Consider the following 21528-nt stretch of genomic DNA (forward strand, 5'->3'; position numbering starts at 1 on the left):
AGCTCTATGTATGACCTGGTACCTCGTATATACACATCTGGAGCTGTGTCATTACTGGGTCCCCTACTTTCCTTCTATTCTAGAGCTTATTTTTCAGATCTCCCCACTCATCTTCCTTTTAAACGAACCCAGCATCATCCACATTTTCTCTGGCCTCTTCATAAGCTACTTTCATAAAGTTTAGAGTATATGTCGATGCCCAGCACTTTATTTCCAACATAAGGCCTTCTGACAGGTTTGCTAGCTTACAAGAGTTCTCGGACAAAGCAGCGCTCTAAATATTTATTTTAAAATAATCCTTACAGCAACTCTCTAAACTACGTGTTAATTTTTATATATGAAAAATTGAAGCTCAGATATTAAGTAACTTGTTCAAAGTCACCCAGAACAAAGCCAGGCTTGACTCCAAAGTCCAGCTATTCTTCTGGTTTTCTGAACTCTGAGGACTGAAGAACAGTATCAGTCAAAATGTAGATGTGTTAAAATTATCAGACTTAAAAAAAATGCTACTGAGAAACACTGGGGGAGAGTGGCACCCTAACTAATGGAACCCAGGTGAGTGATGCCCAGGGAAAACCATGTGATAAGGAAGAAAGACATAAGGGGAACCATGCTCCAGCATGCAGGGAAAAAGAAAAACTATCTTATCTGGCAGACAACTGAGAATTGGCCAACTTCCTGTATGTTCCTACAAGAATTCTGAGGGTCTCGCTCTGCTACGGCTTGTCCCAGTTCCCCTCTAGGTTCTGCTACCTCCTTTTATTATTTAACTATAGCAAAGTTTCTCCCACTTCATTGTAAGACTTCCCTTACATCAAATAAGCTTCAAGAACATGTGTAGAAAATAAAAGATATCAAATAATGTTTGAATGTATAATTACCACATTCTAAAACCAGCCAGACTCTTGGCCTAAGACTTCTAACAACAAACCACTTCCAGAGCCAAGTTAGAAAATGTGTTTACCCAACTCCTTTTTTATTGGTTGACTCACATGAAAGAGATGGGCATTTCCTTTCCCCAAATGGGAACTTACTATGCCTACTCCCTATTTCTTGAAAGCTGTCATTTTGAAAAAGAGGAATATGAAAAATATTAAAAGACAAACATCTGACATCACTGTCGAAGACTACAAATAATGTAGTAAGTGAAATTGGTTTTCACATTTTAGTACTGGCTTGAACTCTTGATATTTAAGAATTAGGTGTTTCTCACTTAGTTTTATCCATGATCTCTTTCAGAAGTCAACCGTCTCCTGTGTAAAAAGGCTCATAGAAGCCGCTGCCTTCTGAAGAAAGCACACCAACTGGCGGGGGTCAGGGTAAACCAGGAGTCACACCCAACCACCAACTGCTCACGCCCAAGAACCCCACCCTACCCTGGCCACAAAAACTGTGCCTAGACTCCAGCACAGCCTGCAGCTGTGTTTCAATTATAGCTGTGTTTGTAATTACAGGTCACGTGCCCCACCCCAATCACTCCATTTGGCTAACAAGTGCCCATATTACAACACACAAATGGAAGAAAAAACTGGAATGCTCGCAAAAGTTACAAATAAAAACGATATGAAGGCATATTAAATTTTGGCTGATACTTCTCTTTGATTTTGCTAAACCACAGCAGAGCAAAGGCTGGCCCAATGTTGAATTTTACTGAAGAGTATCATAAACTGAAGAAAGAAAAAAAGACAAAAACAGTAGTGAAATAAAGAATAGGCAAATGTACCAGAATTATGAATGGAAGTCATTCTAGAGAATTATTCTACAACAGATGAAGTTTTAATTTCTTTTCACATTAAACACTGTTTACCACAATCAGCTAACAGAAATTACTGTAACATTGGTCACGATGACTTCATAAAACTAAAGATAGATGTTATGAGGAAACTTCATTTCATGTGAATGGTAACGTTAGATACTGTATTTTTTCATGGCAAAATACAACTTATCTTGAAGAGAAAGCAAATAGTTCAGATCAGGGAGACATGCTAAGGTTTTAATAAAGAAAAGCTTGGCCTCGTCCGGAACACTTAACAAAGTTCAGGACAAATTAGATAAAAGAGATGAGTGAGACACCAGCGTTAGGCAGGGACATAGGCTCATCATTCAGGCTTTATGTACATTACTGGATCTATGCAGCTCTCACTTTTAGAGAAGCACGCTGTATTTTTGGCAGAGGGATCTTCAAAAGTAGCCTTGGATATGAGGAATCGTATTTTAACCACCAGGCAGTCCAAGAAATTATTTTTAAAGGGGCAGCTGAGTATTTTCACGTATATACTATTAAGGCATCTAAATTTTTGGTGTTTTCAGTATATACTTTTACTGCTACTTTTTATTTTTTTTCATGTTGTACAACTATGATATTAGGTATTAAGCGACATAATTCTTTCTCTACTAGTGAACCAGTTTATCTCACTTAGCAAACTCTAAATTGATTGAAATATATAATCTGAGAACACACAGAAAAATATATTGAAAAACCAATAGAGATTTTTAAACATCATAAAAACTCAATCTTAATTAACTGATAGTCTTTAACTTAAAAAAAGAGTAATTAGAATGAAAATAAGTATTAAAAATAATTACCAGTAGTTTGTTTTACAAAAGAATAGAGCCATAAATTGTTTTAATTGCCCAATTAAGCAACTACCAGATTCTTTAGTCAACACTAACAGAATTCACATTTCAGCTAGTCAACAAAGCATATATTTAACATCTCTTGAATATAACATTTTAGTGATAACACAGACTACATAATTCTATCCATTGTTGTGACTGTATACAAATTAACCATGTTAAATATCAAAAATACATTGGGAATACTCCCCAAACCAACAACAGAATATTAATTAAATGAATTTTAAAAGCTTAAGAAATAAAAGTAGAAAACATGAATGAGACAGTGCTTTAACAATTATTGACCTAATCAAGACCTTTAAAATTACCACCAAAATGCACTATGATTTTTTTTTTTTTATTTAGTTTACAGGAAGAATCTATAAGTACAGGTTGCAGAAAGAAAATGTTTAGTGCTATTTACATTCGTTTTAAAACTCTGCTCTATACAAATTTAATTCTGATCAGTATGAACAATATTTTCGTAGATCTACTGCATATAAAGCCTTTTCATCAAAGCATTAACAATGAATAAAATAACCTGATTACATTTAAACAACGCTGACCATTTGAAACCATTTACATTTAATGTTTTTAAGGGCTGTTGACACTTAGTAAGTACAGAATGTAATGTCAGCCTGCAACTTCATTTTTATAAAGGCTAAACTTATTTATATGGAATATTGTTCTATATACTACAAGCCAATCTATATTTTAAGTCCTATAGTTAGGTATTTTATAAGTCTTTTATTAAATATATTCTACACATATTTGTAATTTCACCCAGGAAGAATTTCTTCCCAGTGAAAAAATATAAAATCTTTCATATTTTTACAGGTTTAGATGAAACTAGCTCATGCTTTAGTGCTGTGCAAATTGTTTTTAGCATATCAATCTTTAATTTATTGGTATGAAATAAAAGAAAAAGTGGCATTCTTAATTGTGTATGCCATAAAAATCAGCTTTTGACTTTAATACAATTGCAAGCACTAATATCAAATGCAAACTATATAAAGAAACAAAATTAGTACTATGGAGTTTTTCTTTTTAAATTTTAAGAATTCATCTGAACTCTCTAAGGAGTAAGAATGACACTGGATGTGGTTACAAATGAATGATAATTATGGAAAATTTCAATTCACTGATATTCAAATACGTAAAATTGATCAATGAGGTTTTCTAATATTTCTGCACAATAATGAAAGCCGATGAGTGACTGGAACTACCCTCCCACATTAAGGCTAGGAGACGCACTCTCACCCCTTCTTGTGCTGTCTAAACAAGCGCTCAGTTACTGTAGAGTGCATGTCTTAAAGGGAAAAAAATCAGTTTCATCAGCCCTCTACTGAGTGCTTTAAACAGGCACATTTTGTTTTTTCATTTGTTGCAGTGAAAAGAGTCACACTCAGTTTAGTATTCTGTGCCACTGCAGCCACCACGGCTGACTTTGGTAGAATTCACCCAACATTTTTGTTTCTTTTCCATTTTTTCCTCTCAAGTTGGCCCAGTAATTAACTTCATTAATTGCTGAGTGTCTTCCAGTGTGGAATTGTATATGTAAGTATTTCTAGGTACCATAAACTGTTATAAATTCTGCTGATGAGCAAAATAATGCCAATCTTTTTAGTGCAAATTGTATTTGGAACACTTGCTTTATTAGTTCTGATGATGAAAATTTTGTGGCAGCAAAATGGTTTCTGCTACGAAAGATAACTTGTTAACTTTTCCCCTGGAGATTGACATTCAAAAACCAGTATGTTTTAAAACAGCTCAACATAAAAAGAGGAGAAATAAAAAATCAGAGTGAAAAATGTTCTTGGTGCTTTTACTTTCATGAGAAAAGAGGACAGTGTTCATGTGGTAATTCAGTTCCATGGGCTTACAGGCAGACTGTTCTGAACGGTTTCTCAAGCAATGGCGGGTCTTTTCTGTCCCAGCAGCATGAAAGACAAAGACTATATCACATCACACTAGGCAGACAGTGTTTACAGGATTACACAACAATTACTCTCTCCAGTCTTCTCACGATTCCTCTGACCTAGGGAAAATGAAGAAGGGCCTCGTTTATAAAAATTCTAGAACTGGAGGGGAAAAGGGGGTAGGCAATCAAGTATAGGAAGCAGTAGTTTTTAAACTACTATAGGAAGCGTTTTTAAAAATGTTTGCATTTTTCAAAATTAAGAAGCTGTAATAAATGTTCTTTTAATTTTAGCATGTTTCAAAAATGTCTGGTTATTTGCTTGACAATCTCTATTCACAAACTATGCAAACTTCCTTTCCCTCAGAATCTCCAAGAAAAACCCAGCATTCCTGAATGCCTGTCTTTGTGCCTCAACTGAGACACTTTTCCAGTGCATGGCTTACCTTGAGAGTTTGGCTCTGGCAATGTCTCTCTGGCCACCAAATGCATCACTGTTGTTTTGCCAAAAGGAAGTTTTAATGCTATGTGAAAAGCAAAAGATGATTAGTTACACATATATCAACCTATTAAAATCACTATCCAGATTTAAAACCATTTTAAAAATTGATTGCTTTTTTTGACTTCTTTAACAGATTGAACTTCTTAACTCAGAGTACCTTCACAAAATTAGATTAATATTATCAGAAATAACATTTAAAATTTAAAAATTTTTTGCAGTTATATAGCCATTTGCTTGACACATTTACCCATATTATTTAAGAAATGATAAAAGAAAAAAATATGTAATTGGCTAATATCAGAGGCTACCTTTAGAGGAGAAAGGATTAAATTTTTTAAAAAAAATACTCTTTCTATATTAGGTAAAAGTTTAGATTAAGAGATATTCATTTCTAAATCTAATTACCTGTCAATTGTCTAATAAAATTACTGCACTGAACAGGCTACTACGATGTAGAAATGCAAGAAACAAACCTGATTTTAAACATTTATTCTCATCCCTGTATTCGTCCATTAGAAAAGAATTTTCTTAAAAAGATTAGGTTAAAATAATCACTGTCTTGGCGTTATCAATAATCACTGTTTCCTAATCAAGTCTTTATAACATGTTTTCACTCATAAATTTAATAAATTTTATCATGAAATATTTCAGGCATAGAATACACACCCATGTCCACTAAGGCAAATACAAACACTGAGTTTCATGGTAAATCTCTTTGTTACTCTGTGCATAAAATTAGAAGCAGCTGGTATATTTAGCTTCTAGAACTGTTTCTATAGTTGTCATGTTTTAGTTCTGACACCTCAAATTACCCTGTCTTCAAAAACTACAAACTGAAGGCCAAAGATCATTACTTAGCAATAATGACTCTCCAGCTCCCTGTTTTTAAAACTTGCTCTATAGGATGATGGTTACCATGCAGATTTTAAAAAGAATCCTAATTATCTTCAACACTGGTACTATTTCATATGTTTAAGGTGAGTTCCCATCTTATTTAAAGTTGGCCAGCCATTATTTGGTCTACACTTTTAACCTCTGATGTTCAAATGAAGCACGATGGCCCATAAATACATAACGAAAAAAGGGAGGCTTTTAGAATAACTTCCTAGGCCTGACTTAAATTAAAATGTAAATAAGACTTTATGTTATGAAAAATTTCACTAAATATTTGGGAAAGCCTGATCAACATTTTAAACCTTGAACTGAACTTAAAATGCACACATACCAGGCTGCATATCATTCTCATACCTTCAAACCTTGAACTGAACTTAAAATGTGCACATACCAGGCTGTGTATCACTCTCATATCTGTCTTCCGGGCTCTAGTAAGACAGACCTGGATTAAAAATTTTCATCTCTGCTGCTTCCAACTGTGTAACTCTCAACAAGTTACTTACCCTCTAAGCTTCTGTTTCCTCAACTAAACCGGAGATACTAATTCTATTACATGCCCTTTGTAGCTCTGTCCATTAAATCAAACAATCCAAGCAAAGTGCTTTGCCCAGAGCTTGGCACAAAGAAAGCATTCAGTATATACTACCATCATCATTTTGAGATAGCAAGGAAAATGAATCTGAGAAAAAAGGTAGGTGAACTGAGATATAAATGTAAAAACACGTCAGACAGGCCTGGAAAGTTCCCAAGAGGCTTACCATTTGAAGTTACAAATGTAATGTGTGGGAGCTATTATTTTTTCTTCTTCATCTGAATTTTAACTAGAAATAGTAGGTATTGATGTTAATAACATTTAAAAATGTGAAAGAAGAGGAATGCCAGAATCTAAAATGCGTTCTCTTCCTTTCACTGTGGACGCTTCTGCTTTCTCCTATGACACAGTACAATATCCAGAATAGAGGTTTTCAACCTTTAGAGTACATAAAAATCACCCAGGAATTCAATTCTGTAGTAAAATCAGGAGACGCGGGTTGGGGAGAGAGGGCGTGCAGAAATCTGTATTTTAAAATAAGTATCCTAGATGAGCCTCATGCTCATTATTTCAGAACCACATTTTGGGAAATGCTAATCTGGGCCATACTGAATGCCAAAGCTTTAGCTGATCATCTTCTTCACCCTCTGATTAACAAGGCTGCTGTCACACTTTTCCTTTAATGAAATGAAACTCTATATGACTACATAAAGGTTCTAGTTCAAAAAGGGGGATTCAGGGCTATGTTTTAAGACATTTGATAACTGAACATTTCAATCTGAAACTTAACTGAACGAGAAAATTTCAAGAATGGCAGAGAATGCCCTGGCTTCCCACTTTAACTGTCCACATAATGGCTGAATTCCACCCATGGCTGTATACCCACTACTTCATGGTCATCCACTGCTTGACCACCACCTATAACAAAGATCTCACTAACTTTCCCTGGCAGTCTAGTCTTTCTTTAGGTAGTTCAATGTGTTCACATGTTCTTTCCTATATTGAATAGAAAACTGTCTTTGATTTCCAGTTATTGATCCGAAGTCTAATTCACAGGGCTACACAGAGCAAGTTCTAGGGCCACACAAAGCCTTCTTCCACACAGGCCACTCAAATATTTATAGATGGTTGCATTTCCCTGTGTGCTATCTTCTTTATTATTCACATTGAAGAACACAGGGATGCTAAAAAGAAAAACTGAGACCCAAAAGACAAATAGTTGATTATCGTTATCCAAACTTGCTCAAACATCCAGTTATAATTATTAACGCAGAGGTCCAGGCCATGCTTCTACGCTAGAGATAGTTTATTGTTTTTGAAAAGAAGGACAGCAATACAGAATGACAATAATAATTATATAAGTCAATCTGGTAATTATTCTAAAACAATTTCAAAAAAATACTGGTAAAAATTATACTTTAGTGGGAATGAATCAATAATTTTGATTTTTAACACAAATTCTATGAGCTTTAATATGAAGTTCAAACTCTGAGGTCACAACAGAAAAGATAATTAAGGAATTGAGTTGGTGGGAAATTGCTCACATAGATCAATACTCAAAAGGGAAATGGAGTATTTCAAGGTTCACTCATATAATCAATAGATTAAATTCAACCATCATTTACCAATTTTTAATTCACGTAAGATCTTGTATGAGCCATAATTTTAAAAAGACCAGAACATGGTCCCATCCTTAATGAATGTACAATATAGCTCGGGAGCTAACAGTCAATTCTTACACAAAGAGCATTAAGAGTCAGTCCATCTATTTATACAAAAGCTATAAAAAAAGCTACAAATCAAAAAAGCTCCATTTTAAAGTGCCAGATATCTTAGTAGAGAGAAGCATTTTTTAGACCAGTTATAAAACTACTAGTGAAACTCAGTGTGAGATTATAGCCTGAAATGTTTTATTCACTTGACACTGTGATAAAATCATTTGCATTCATCTACTTTAGCCCTTATTGCCCAGGATTTTTACCAGTGCATTTGATCTGTTTGTCCTATGTAATACTAGAGCAACCTGAAGGGAGAGCTTCTGTCTTACTCAATACTGGATTCCCAAGTGCTTAGCACAGTACTGGCACATAAGAATTTAATAAATACATGCTGAATGAATGAATGCAAACATTCTACCTTTAAGGAAAAACAGATTATATATTAGGTTTAGAGGAAAAAGTCAGACTATATTTAATGAAATATATATTTAGATAGATCATTTAATTTGCCTATACATTTCCAATTATCTGAATATATTTGAAATACCTATTTTCAAAACTAAACAAATCCTGTTGATGGTAGAAAATGTACCCCATAAGGGGGCACTATTGAGCTACATTTCTCCAGTCATATATAAAGAATAATAATAGCTAACAATTAAGGTGTTTACTATGTGCCATGCATGTAAGCACTTTGAATATATAAAGTAATTTACCCTTCTTAACCTCTGAGGTAGGCACTATGGTAATTCCACTTTACTGATGAGGAAACTGGAACACAGGTTGGTTAAGTCACTTGCCCAAGGTTTACACAGCCAGTAAGTAGCGCAGCTAATACAACTTAAATAGTCTAGTTCCAAAATCTTTTCTTTCAACTATTACGCTAAAATGCTGCTCTAATGTCAGTCACTTACTTTATTCTCACATGATTAGCAACTATATCAGGTAGGAACACCTGAAAACATCCCTTTATATATTTGAAAACTATCATAAATTTTTCCTAGTTTGTGTGTCCAGTCTTAAGTTTAAAATACTATATCTGAATTACATTATTTGGAAATATAATAACATCACATTTAAAAAATAGTAGGTATAGAATTCTATCTATACTGGGATAGAGTTTATTTTACAAGGTAGTAGATACTTATTACAGTCCTAAAATTAAATTTAACAGAATACACAATGTGAAGGAGTAGGCATACCAGAAGTAGGCAGAATTCATAGTTTGAATTTGTCTTTTTTTTTTTAGTAAATTCAAAGACATTAGCATTTAAAACAAACGAATCATGCTACCATGAGACAGACATGAAATCCCATTACAAAGGTGGCTGTTACCTCCTAATGTGACATTTCCATGTAGAAATCGTCCTTGATAAATGAGTCGTAGAATATTTGGACTGCTGACCTGCTCTTCTTCCCAGTCTGAAAAGAATCCAGTGAACTGGTTAGGTATATTCTAACACATAATTAACGTACTACTATATTGTTTTAAAAATTCAGATTCAAATCAGTTAGAGTACAAAGAAGGCCCTTGGAGCTTCCTACTATTAGAAACAGTCACTATTCATATATTCACCGCAACCCTAGTTCTTGCTTATTCTTCTTAAGTAGCAAGAGCTGCAAAGAGACTCATTTTGCTTCTTAAAGAATACTAAAATGTACCAAACTGTAGTCCCCAAGTTTAAAGTTAATACAAATGAGTTGGGAAAGACCTACCAAGTAAAAACAAATACCATTTTAAAATTAATTTAAATTACCAGTAATTAACAGATAGTATTATAATGTTCCAATATTTGTACCTGTTAAAATGTACATTTAAGGCTAGAAAACAGCAGGTTTAACAAATATCTAAAAAACAGTTAATATATTAAGAATAACAAAAAAACTGTGTTTACTTTTGGATAATGTTGATTTATTATCTTATTTTCTATCTGAAGTCAGTTAGTAAACATTAGAGAAGATACAACTTTAGTTCACCTCACCCAAAATGAAGACTTGGAAGAAACTGAAAAACTAATATATATTAGGAGGTACTGTACAAACATGAAAACTTAGAAAAGTGTACACACAAAGAAAATCAAAAGACAAACTGGTAGGTAGAATGGGTAAAAGATTATTTAACTTCAGCCTATAATTTATATAATAGTAAAAGATGGAAGCCACTCCATTAAAATAAAGGTTTAAGGACACTAGTGTTATGATAGGGTAAAGGGTTAGTAATTTTCATGAGCTTGTAGATGTAACAATTTAAGCCTTGAGTTTATTAATGATCTGAGAATTCCTTTGTCTTTTTTGTCAACAATTCTCACGTGTTTGTTTCCTATAGCAAGAGATAATGGGCAACACAAAAAAAATTGTTTAAAGTATTCTGAAAGAGTGACAGAAGAGAAAGGAAGTAATTACAGATTTTTCTTTTGCCCTTTTCTTGACTATTCAAAATGATGAATATGAATTTGATAAAACCACTGCCTATAAGTGACTTAGGCACAGCTGAAATGAGCAGAGGAGAAATAAATCTCAGTCATTTCCTGCCCCTGACCCATGCCTTTAGTCTCTTCCCTCTTCTCCCTCCTGCAAGGTTTTGTTGCCTTCTGATCCTGTTACTCCCAGGTCCCTCCTATTCCAGAAGAAAGATCAAATAAGTCTCTAACACTATAATACAAATTGTTTTGAATTCATCACTTCCAAAATTATTGTTTAATAGAATATTTCTGGTCAAGATGGAAGTGCTCCATAGATACAAAGGTAAATTACAGTAATTGTTTAATTCACAGGAAACAAAGACTAATATTCTAAAAATACTTGAATTTTTTTTTTTTTTGAGGTGCAGAAACCTGAAGTCCCATGTTTCATTATCTTATACAGAGTGTCATGATTTCCACGTACTTCACCGGTGTAATATGCTATCTCCCTTCCCCTCTCCAAGGATCTGAAATTTAGAGAAACCTTAGAATATAGCTTAAATGAAGAATTTCAGGTGTTATTAACATATCCTAAGTTTAACAGATTTTTTTGAACCTTTGACCCAATAACAGCTATGTGTCTGACTATTCCACCTGTTAGTAATATTTCCACTAAATAGCATAAGGGTATGCTAAGGAAAACTAATTCCTTCAGCAAGTATAGTGCATTAAGTATTTTCTTCTATTGATTTAATATTTGCCACACATTTATTATTAGCATCAATAAGTATTTAATTTGCTGATTTTAAGTACGTTATGTGATACAATACAGACTTACATTTTTAATTTAAATATTTTATGTAAAATAAAAATTAAAGTACTTCTCTATTCTTTGCAGTGTCTAAAACTGCTGAGTAGACTTGGCAACCTGAGGAAATACTGGGAATTAAAATCTTTTTTTGAAAATAAAGGAACATCCACTGATACAATCAATTTTCACTACTGGTAGATGGTTTGTTCATTTGGGATACTATTTATGGCAAAGACTTATACTTGAATTTAAACTAATTTTAATATCTAAGTAAGTAATTATGAAAGTAAAAGTGTTTCTTTTACCTTTACTGCCCAAATAAATTTCAGAGTGATTACCCTTCTTCTGCCTTGTGTTATCTCATCTATAATATCCATATATCAAAAGCTATTACTATGACCACTCCCCCCAAAAAAAATCTCATAAAGGTAATCTTTTTGTATCACACTTAGAATAACATCATTGTTGGATATTTAAAAATGCTTTTCATACTGACAGTCATCTATTTCCGCCTGACTATAAAGAATAGCCAATATTCTTAGAGCCCAAATTTAGTCATCTTTAGCTTTTCTGAAATTCCTTCTTAGCTATAACCTTTATAGCTTCAGTATCTCCCTGATTTAGAAATCAGCCGCTTGGTTACTAATATGAAGAAAGATCCAGTAGTTGAAAGTATTTGTCTAAATCAGTATTTCTTAAATTTAGGCCTATGAATCCACAAAGACATGTCCTTAGGGTCTAAAAGTCCTCTTCAAGAAGTTTTAAGTTGTATTTTCATTTTAATGAAAATCTGGAAAATCTGTATTTTCATTTTAATGAAATCTGTCGGAGATTGTCTAGATGATTTAAATAGTCATTTTATAACCAAGCGCAGCCTTGGGGTTTTCAGTACTCACGTGTGCATTAAACTTATGATTGTACTGGTGCCAAGCAGTCAGTACTTCTTTAATTGTTAAGAGGCTAATGAGATAAGGACAGAGGTTCACTTAACAGGTAAATGATGCATTCTATCTAAGAGAAAACTGAGTAACAATTTGTTATACTGTATAAGTAAAGGTTTTACGGTGACTCTACAGATAACTTGATCATCAAACACTATGCAGGAACATAGGCATGGCAAACTCAATAGTATTCATGGGGTAAGCAGTGAGTTGGTTTTGGCAAAAATACATCATCTAGCACATTAATGTTATTAATTTGAACATTATTGGTTTGAGAGTTATATTTGCATTTTCTGAATCGATCTTTTTTAGTTTTATGATTATGCATATGAGTTAACAAGAATAAAGAGTTTTAACTGGGTTTATGTTTCTATATTTTAAAATACTCGTTGTAATAAAAATAATTTAAGTCAGCAACTAGAGATCTACAAGAATTATGTTCCTCTAGAAAAGTTCCATATATTATTTAAGGCTGAGAAACACTGATCTAATTGACTCATTTTGTACATATACTATGTTCTTTGTCAAAACGAGTCTTGTCCTTTAAAAGTTCAAATTGCTTCTGCTAAAAAAATTAAGTGAAATCAGCTGAAAATAATTCGTATCACTATGATACATGACATAAGGATCAAGATGACACTGGGGAAGTTCAAAGGAAGAAAACGAACCAACAATTCACTTGAAGGAGGCAATTTTTTTCTTTTTTTTTTGAGACGGAGTCTCGCTCTGTCACCCAGGCGGGAGTGCAGACGCATAATCTCAGCTCACTGCAAGCTCTGTCTCTCGGGTTCAAGAGATTCTTCTGCCTCAGCCTCCCGAGTAGCTTGGATTACAGGGGTGCACCACCACGCCCAGCTAAATTTTGTAATTTTAGTAGAGACTGGGTTTCACCATGTTGGCCAGGCTGGTCTTGAACTCCCTGACCTCAAGTGATCTGCCTGCCTCAGCCTCCCAAAGTGCTGGGATTATAGACCTGAGCCACCACACCCAGCCCACAGTCTTATTATATATTTAAAAAAAAAAAAAAAATCAGAGAAAGGAAGAAATACCACACACATTTTCCAAGATTGTTATGGTTACTGGCTTGAAAATGGAAAGCATAGACAGATATTAATCATCTTGACCTTATAGTAGTTCAGAGAACACAAGAACTGACATGAATTAGAAGTTAATTTTGTTTCAAACTTAATTTTAAATAGGCTATCTAGAGAAGACCATAGAGAATGTATTATCTGTTAAAAATGTTGCTCTTTCCTCTTACTTTGTGTTTTGGTAAAAATAGGTTTACTCATATGAAGGTGTGTGTATACTCACTATTTTGTGTGTGGTTTTTTTTTTTTCCTTTTTTTTTTTTTTTGAGACAAGGTCTTGCTCTGTCGCTCAGGCAGGAATGTAGTGGTGTGATAACTGCTCATGGCATCCTCAAACTCCTGGCCACAAGTGATCCTCCTGCCTCAGCCTCCCAAGTAGCTGGGACTACAGGCATGTGCCACCATGCCTGGCTAATTTTTAAATTTTTAGTAGTGATGACATCTTGCTATGTTACACAGGCTGGTCAGTCTCAAACTCCTAGCTTCAAGCAATCCTCCTGCCTTGGCCTCCAAAAGTGCTGGGATTACAGGTAAAAACCACTATCCCTGGCTGCATTTTTCTTTATTAAAAATATTTTTTGGCCAGGCACGGTGGCTCCCGTCTGTAATCCCAGCACGTTGGGAGGCCGAGGTGGGCAGATCACAAGGTCAAGATATTGAGACCATCCTGACCAACATGGTGAAACCCCGTTTCTACGAAAAATACAAAAAATTAGCTGGGTGTGGTGGCACGCACCTGTAGTCCCCGCTACTCAGGAGGCTGAGGCAGGGGAATCACTTGAGTCCGGGAGGCAGAGGTTGCAGTGAGCTGAGATCGCGCCACTGCACTCCAGCCTGGCGACAGAGCGAGACTCCATCTCAAAAAAAAAAAAAAAAATTTTTTTCCACTTACATTAAAACAGTTCTAAGGCAAAAGGAGCCATTGCATCCTGGGCTCCTTTACCATCTGGGAATGAGACTGCTGAAGAGCAAGATAAGGAAGGATACAATGATCTTCTAAATCTGAGACTTACACTCCCAATTTTTGGTTGTTCTTTTAAATGTTATATGTTTATAACAGTTTCAAAATGTTTGTGAGACAAGGTAGGGCATAAAGAATCAACATTATTCATACTCAAGGAAAAAATATCACTTACCCATTGGCCAATTGTCATATACATGCTTTGCAATGTCAGAAGCAGAATCGTTAGGAGAAAACAGGAACTCTTTTGTTTTTCCGCTTACCAAAATGAGGCGCAAATTTATCTGTAAGAAGACAATGATTCTTTTAACATAAATCTAAAAATCTTTTAAGTAAAAAAGAAGACTCAAAGGTTTTTCATTTCAATCACATTCTAAATTATTACCAATGCCATATTGTGGTTTTTATTTAAATTCTATAAAACTTTTTAAAAAAGAATGGGAATTTGACATTTCATTTTATTGCCTATTATTTAAGGTGTGTGTGTGTGTGTGTGTGTGTGTGTGTGTGTGTGTGTGACATATTTGCCATAATAAATGAACGCAGGGAAAAAAAATTCATTATGCTTTTAAATTTAATTACTCCAACAATGTTCAGAATTGAACTTTTGCAAGTTATCACTATTATTATAGAACATACATTTTAACCCAAAAATTAATAAAAATGTTGGCACTGAAGATCTCATCACTAAACAGAAAAAAAAATTAGTTGGTACTCTACTTCTTAAAATATATAATTAAAAGAAAAACTATATACAAGTTTTTATCCTATGAAAATTATTAAAACCTAGACAAATTAACATGAAACTATATATATATTTTTTGAGACAGAGTCTCCGCTCTGCCACCCAGGCTGCAGTGTAGTGGCACAATCTTGGCTCACTGCAAACTCTGCCTCCCGAGCTCAATCAATTCTCCTGCTTCAGCCTCCCAAATAGCTGGAATTACAGATGCCCACCACCACGCCCAGCTAATTTTTGTGTTTTTAGTAGAGATGAGGTTTCACCATGTTGGCCAGGCTGGTCTTGAACTCCTGACCTCAAGTGATCTGCCTGCTTTAGCCTCTCAAAGTGCTGGGATTACAGGTGTGAGCCATCGTGCCTGGCCAAGAAACTTTAATTTTAAAGAACTTTATCATGGTTAAAGGAGGAATCAATAATAGTAGCTCTTTTAGTCCCAACTGCATGACCATATATTTTTTAGGCGGAGTAAGGTAGGACACGGAGTAAGATAGGGACAAAGGATATAAATTCACCTTCAGTGATAACCCTAAGGGGGATAAGAGAATTAAAGTGTTTGAGATCTACTGGTTTCACATTTCCAAGTCAATATATATTTGCTTATATCATTGTTAATATATTTCACAAATGTTTAATTTTTATCTGTTGTAATTAATGTTTTTTTTTAAAAAACACCATATCTATGTATTCCCCTGTAAGTCACAGAAATACAAGTGTTGTTTCTATTACTCCTGGCCTTTGTTAAAAGAGTAAGTAAGATCTTACTAAAAGTTGGGTCCAGTCCAGAGCTGTGCCCTGGGATAAGGCAATCTAGCCTAGTTTCTTTATATGTAAAGAACAGAGAATCTCATTGTACCAGTCTGAACTGTGCCAGGTCCCAGGTTACCCAAGCTCTCCTTTTTAGTGACTAATTTTTTTTCTTATTAAAAATACCAGAAAATCTTTAAGATGTCAGAGTCTACAATGAATAAATTGGTGCCTATTACAGCAGTCACTGATTTACTATATTCACTTACCACCATGGCCAGTGTCACTTCCAGCACCTCACCAATTTGAAAATTATTTGAAAATTTTGTTGAAAGTTATAAAATATCTCCCCTATAAAAATGCATATACACAATTCTGGATTCAATGTAATGCAAATGAATTTCATATTAGATGGAGTGGAAGTAGATTTCATATTCTATCTACATATTTCAATTAAAAGTTTTTTAAAAGATAAAAGAAAATAATCTATGTTCCAGGTGAAAAGCCCTTTCAATATGCCCAATAAGCATTTCTTGCTGCTTTTTCTAATTAGAATGAAGTTATACCAAATAGCTGAATACAGGAAGAGATCTGATAAAAACATGTTGCTGTAAAGAAGTGATCCAAAAACTTTGAGTTCCACTTGAACGAGTTCAAGTAGTAGTCTGCAAGAATGATTACGCTCTATGAAAGTAACACCTTATTTATTTCCTATAGCAAATCGGTAATGAGCAATTCTTCAAGCAAGGAACCTAACATCTATGCAACACAATGTGAATTTTAGTCGTCACAGATACATTACTACTCATGGCTTTCTCTTAATGTATGAATAACAAATACATATTACCCTATGAACTTATATGGAATATTTAAGGTCTTCAGTCATTAATGTCCAAGAAATTCTGCCCCTAATAGTTCAGCCACTTGTGTTTAACTAGAAAAAATATAATTAAATTCAAGCTTCCTAATTAAGAGTAATGCAAATTATGTGAACTTACTACTTCTTAAAATTTTTTATGCTTAAAATTAATTTCCATTGGGTTTTTACTCAAATTATAATATTTAAAAATGATGAAAGGAAATAGATTTAGTCTTTAGGATCTGTAAAGGTGACACCAAAGCCTACTTTTGATTTTCCCTGATGTCTATCAATATGGATATGGGAAAACAAATGACAGTATATCCTTACCATGGAATTCCATGCAGCGTTAAACGACATGAGATAAAGACCTGTATGATCTGCCATGAAAAGACAGCCACAACATACTAAGTGAGAGAAAGCAGCCAGGTATAAAACAGTACTGTGGGAACAAAAGAACACATGCCTATTTGCTATGTACTGACTCACATGTCCCCAAAATCTCTGTATTGAAGCCTTAACTCCCAAAGTGACTGTGTCTGGAGGATAGGGTAATTAAGGTTAAAGGGAGATCATAAGGGTGAGGTCCTCGTCTGTCCAACAGCAGGCTTATAGGAAGAGAAAGAGCTCGGCTCCTGTGCTCTCTCCCTCTCTCTTCCTGCCCTCCAGGTGGGGACAACAAGAAGGCAATGGTACTTTGCCGTCTACTGTATTTTGTTGTGGCAGCCTAAGTTGAATAATACACACAAAGAAAAATATAAAATAAGAAATGTGAGGCTCCCTTTAAAAAGGGAAGCAGCTTTTCATAGAAACTATGATTGGTGAGAAGGTTGACCAAAAAAATCAACAAAAACTAAAAACTAAATTACTTGGATCTAAAAACATCTTGTTTATTCAACTTTTGTGTTATAAATTCCTTTGCTGTCCTATAAGAGGCTAGAAAATATAGAATATTCATGGGTTGCTGAACAAGTAACCTGTTTACTAACAAGGTTGAGAAAAGGTGTAACTAAGACTACATTTAACTATCCTATATTTTCTATCTTCAATGACAAATTTTTCTACTTTGTTTTCCTATTATTCCATATAAAGAGATCAGGACTCTCTTGTTGCCAAAATGTTTTATTACAGCAACTTGGTTTCTTGTCTCTCTGGTACAGCAGTTTATAAGTTTATAACTTTGAATTGAATGAAAATGCTAGCCAGGCGCGATGGCTCACGCCTGTAATCCCAGCACTTCGCGAGGCCAAGGCAGGTGGATCACCTGAGGACATGAGTTTGAGACCAGACTGGCCAACCTAGTGAAACCCTGTCTCTAATAAAAATACAAAATATTAGCCGAGCATGGTGGTGCGTGCTTGTAATCCCAGCTATCTGGGAGGCTGAGGCAGGAGAATTACTTGAACCCCAGAGGCGGAGGTTGCAGTGAGCCGAGATTGCACCATTGCACTCCAGCCTGGGCAACAAGAGCAAAACTCCACCTCAAAATAAATAAATAAATAGTGCTTCTGACAGTTTAAAAACCTAAAATACAAAGCAGAACTCTGTTTATATTTCAATAGTATGGGTGTGTATATCTCACACATATATATGTACAAACTAAAGTCTTGAAAGGTATGTACTAAATGTAACAGTACTTATTTCATCTTTAGTTTCTTCTTTGTGTATTCCTGCATTTTCTAATTTTTACAGTAAGTCTGTATTACTTTTAAAATAGAGTAACATTTAATTCAAAAATAATCATTTCAGGATATTCCTAATAAACTATTAATATTTAAAAAATTTTAAACTATCAAGTACTATATCAGTATGGGCTTTCAAAGAAATACAAATGATTTTCTTAAGTAGACAAATAAGCATATCAATTGTAATAAATACACTGCTCTGGTGGGGGAACGCTGATAACAGGGAAGGCCATGTATGCATGGGGGAAAAATGTAAATGGGAAATCTCTGCCACCTTCTCAATTTTGCTGTGAACCTAGAACCGCTCTAAAAAATAAAGTTGGCCAGGTACAGTGGCTCATGGCTGTAATCTCAGCACTTTGGGAGACTGAAGCAGGAGAACAGCTTGAGGCCAGGAGTTTGAGACCAGCCTGATCAACAAAGTGAGACCCTGACTCTACAGAAATTTTAGAAAAAAAATGCCAGGTGTGGCGGCATATGCCTATAGTACTAGCTACTCTGGAGGCTGAGGCAGGAGGATTGCTTGCACCCAGAGTTTGAGGCTGTGGGGATACAGTGCAATGATCATGCCATTGCACTCCAGCCTGGGTGACAGAATGAGACCCCATCCCTAAAAAAAGATAAAATAAAAATAAATCAACAAAGTCTACTTTTTATAGAAAACACTAAGCACAGAAATATAGAAATACAACATTTAAAAATGAAGTTATAAGATATTCATGGATCCTTTGAAGGCTATTCATTGAACCTAAGACCTTCTGTTCTAGATATCCGGCTGAAGAAATTATCTCTGAACATTCCCAATTTCTTTATTTCCTCTTTTTTTCCTCTCTTTTTCCTCTCACAAGCTTTTAAGCTTTTAAGCTTTTAAGCTTGTGAGAGGAAAACCAAACCAAAACAAAACAAGACAAAACAAGACACACACACCACACTCTATAAATTTAACTGTCTGGGTTCGTGCCACAAAATTCTCAGCATTTCCTATTTTAAAACTAACACACATCACAGTTGCCAATAAACTGATATTATACTTTCATATTTCAAAAATCAATGGTCTAAAGAGTTCATATTTATCTAGATGTTCAGAACGTTGGAAACTCATAGCCTCTAAATACGTTTGAACCAAGTTTAAAAAATATTATTTTAATGTTTATAGGTGGTTATGCATCTTCGGTTTGACAGAGACCCTACTCCTCCCTCCTTACTCCCCCTGGCCTGCTTCAAACACTCAGGAAACTGCCTAGTTCCAGAAAACATTTGAGTTTGGTAATTCACAGTAGAGTCTGAAAGTGGTTTCAAAGTATAAAATGAGAACAAAAAGCAGGGTAAGATTTTAAAATCTTCTACTCAGAGGAAACATAATCACCCTTCTGGGTGGGGAAGGGGGAGAAAATGACAACTGCCAACAGTAACTGTGTAAATACTTAAGTCTAAAAATTTATCAAGTCTTATAGTAAAACTGCTTCAGGAAAGAAGCTTATGTCCAAAATTGAAAAGAGCGGCAACAAACCCACAACACTGCGTTGCTGAGGAAAGTAACTCTCGCCTGAAACATCCAGTGCCTGTATGAGTGTTTGGCGCATAGTAGGCAGTCAGTAACTGTGGATTAATATTTCAGTTTTTTCAGTTTCAAGATGCAAGTGAAAGTGCAGACTAGAAAGGTCAGAGCTGATTCAAACCTGGGCTTCAGCATTCTGGCATTGTATTGAAGGGGTGGCACAGTAGGTAGAACAGGAATGGATCATTGTTTCTTGGTAGTGCTATGGTCATGCAGATAGTTCAAATGCGTAAACACCTCAATCTTTGATTTAGGCTCTGGATCTTTACTGTCAGCAACATGCCCCAGTTAACCTAAATGCTATCATTTAGTAACGTATTTTGAAAAGTAAAATTAATTCTAAGTTACCATATTAACAAATATGTTTGGGCCTACTTTTCAAATGGACTAGGTTAATAGATACAGACAATTAACAGACTGGTCTTAACTTGGGCCTATGCTTATATCTACGAGACAAGCTTGCTACTAGACTAGAGCCGTGAATCTGCCTCAGTCTGCTTGTCAAGTGTACCTTAGGACTGTAAGAAAGATGGAGAAAAACACTGGATTCCCATAATTTCCTTTAGAAGAAATCCTGAAAGCAATCACGCAGATAAACAACTGGATACCCGGGCTGGTTATTAGTTAATTGCTCCTGTGCTATAGTATGAATCTTCCAGGGCTTATTCAGATAAATAATGTTAATTGTAGCTCCTCTCAGTAAATGTATGACAATTTCTATAAATGTGAGCTGGTTTCCTTTAAAATATTAAGTACTTATTATTTAAATATTTATTAATGAAAGACCTTTTTACATCTTTGAAGCCAAGCTAAGCCTAAGTATAAAATCCATTTAAAACCTCTGCTTGTAGGATCCTTGACACAGCAACAATGGGTTAAAAATAAGACTTATTTATAGCTTAAAATGTAATATACTTTGTGTACATACCTGTCTAAAAGAAAACTGGTAATAAGGACTCTGACTTGGTATGAGAGCTAATATGTAGTAAAGTTCCTAAGAGATGGCATTTAGATCACTCAAATGAATTATATATTTTTTATATTTACTTTCGAGGCAAAACAAATCAGACAAGACTATTAGTGAGGCAGAACTACCATGATGATTTCCTGTAAGGCCAATGGATACAACAAGAACCCTTAAACGCATGTAATTTCAAGTTAGAACCATTTTTAGTCAAACTGCCATTTCTATTTGTTAGACAGTATCAATTTGGGGAAATTTCATATAGAACTTAGTTTATAAAATAATATGTTTTTAATCAGTCAGGATGAAAAAAATGAGGAGAAAGAAAGAGGGAGGATGGAAGATGGAACTGACTAGAATGGTCTTTGGGTATAAAATATAATTATGGAGATGGACCATGCCCTTTAAAAAGACTGTTTTCTGCTGAAAGACAAATACGTTGATCTGAAAAGGAATTCCCACTTCTCCTCTGAGAGTCTCTTAAGAATAAAATGAGTATTGGGATACTCTACTTCACATGCCAGTCTTCCTTGGAGAAAACCATCAACAGAAGCACGCTTTGCCTTTCTACTGCTCATTCCTGCCTTCTT

General features: G+C 34.7%; 1 protein-coding gene across 1 annotated transcript in view; it reads right to left on the reverse strand.

Moving 5' to 3' along the window:
- Nucleotides 1-1754: 1754 nt before the first annotated feature.
- The window catches only part of UBL3 (ubiquitin like 3), a 78155-nt gene continuing 58381 nt past the window's right edge, over nucleotides 1755-21528 (reverse strand). The window contains 4 exon segments of the mRNA NM_001257793.1: nucleotides 1755-4654; nucleotides 4981-5058; nucleotides 9516-9602; nucleotides 14562-14670. Coding sequence (NP_001244722.1) covers nucleotides 4602-4654; nucleotides 4981-5058; nucleotides 9516-9602; nucleotides 14562-14670 — 327 coding nt within the window. The 3' untranslated portion in view covers nucleotides 1755-4601.

The sequence above is a fragment of the Macaca mulatta genome, chromosome 17, assembly GCF_049350105.2.
Source record: "Macaca mulatta isolate MMU2019108-1 chromosome 17, T2T-MMU8v2.0, whole genome shotgun sequence".
Taxonomy (NCBI): Eukaryota; Metazoa; Chordata; class Mammalia; order Primates; family Cercopithecidae; genus Macaca; species Macaca mulatta.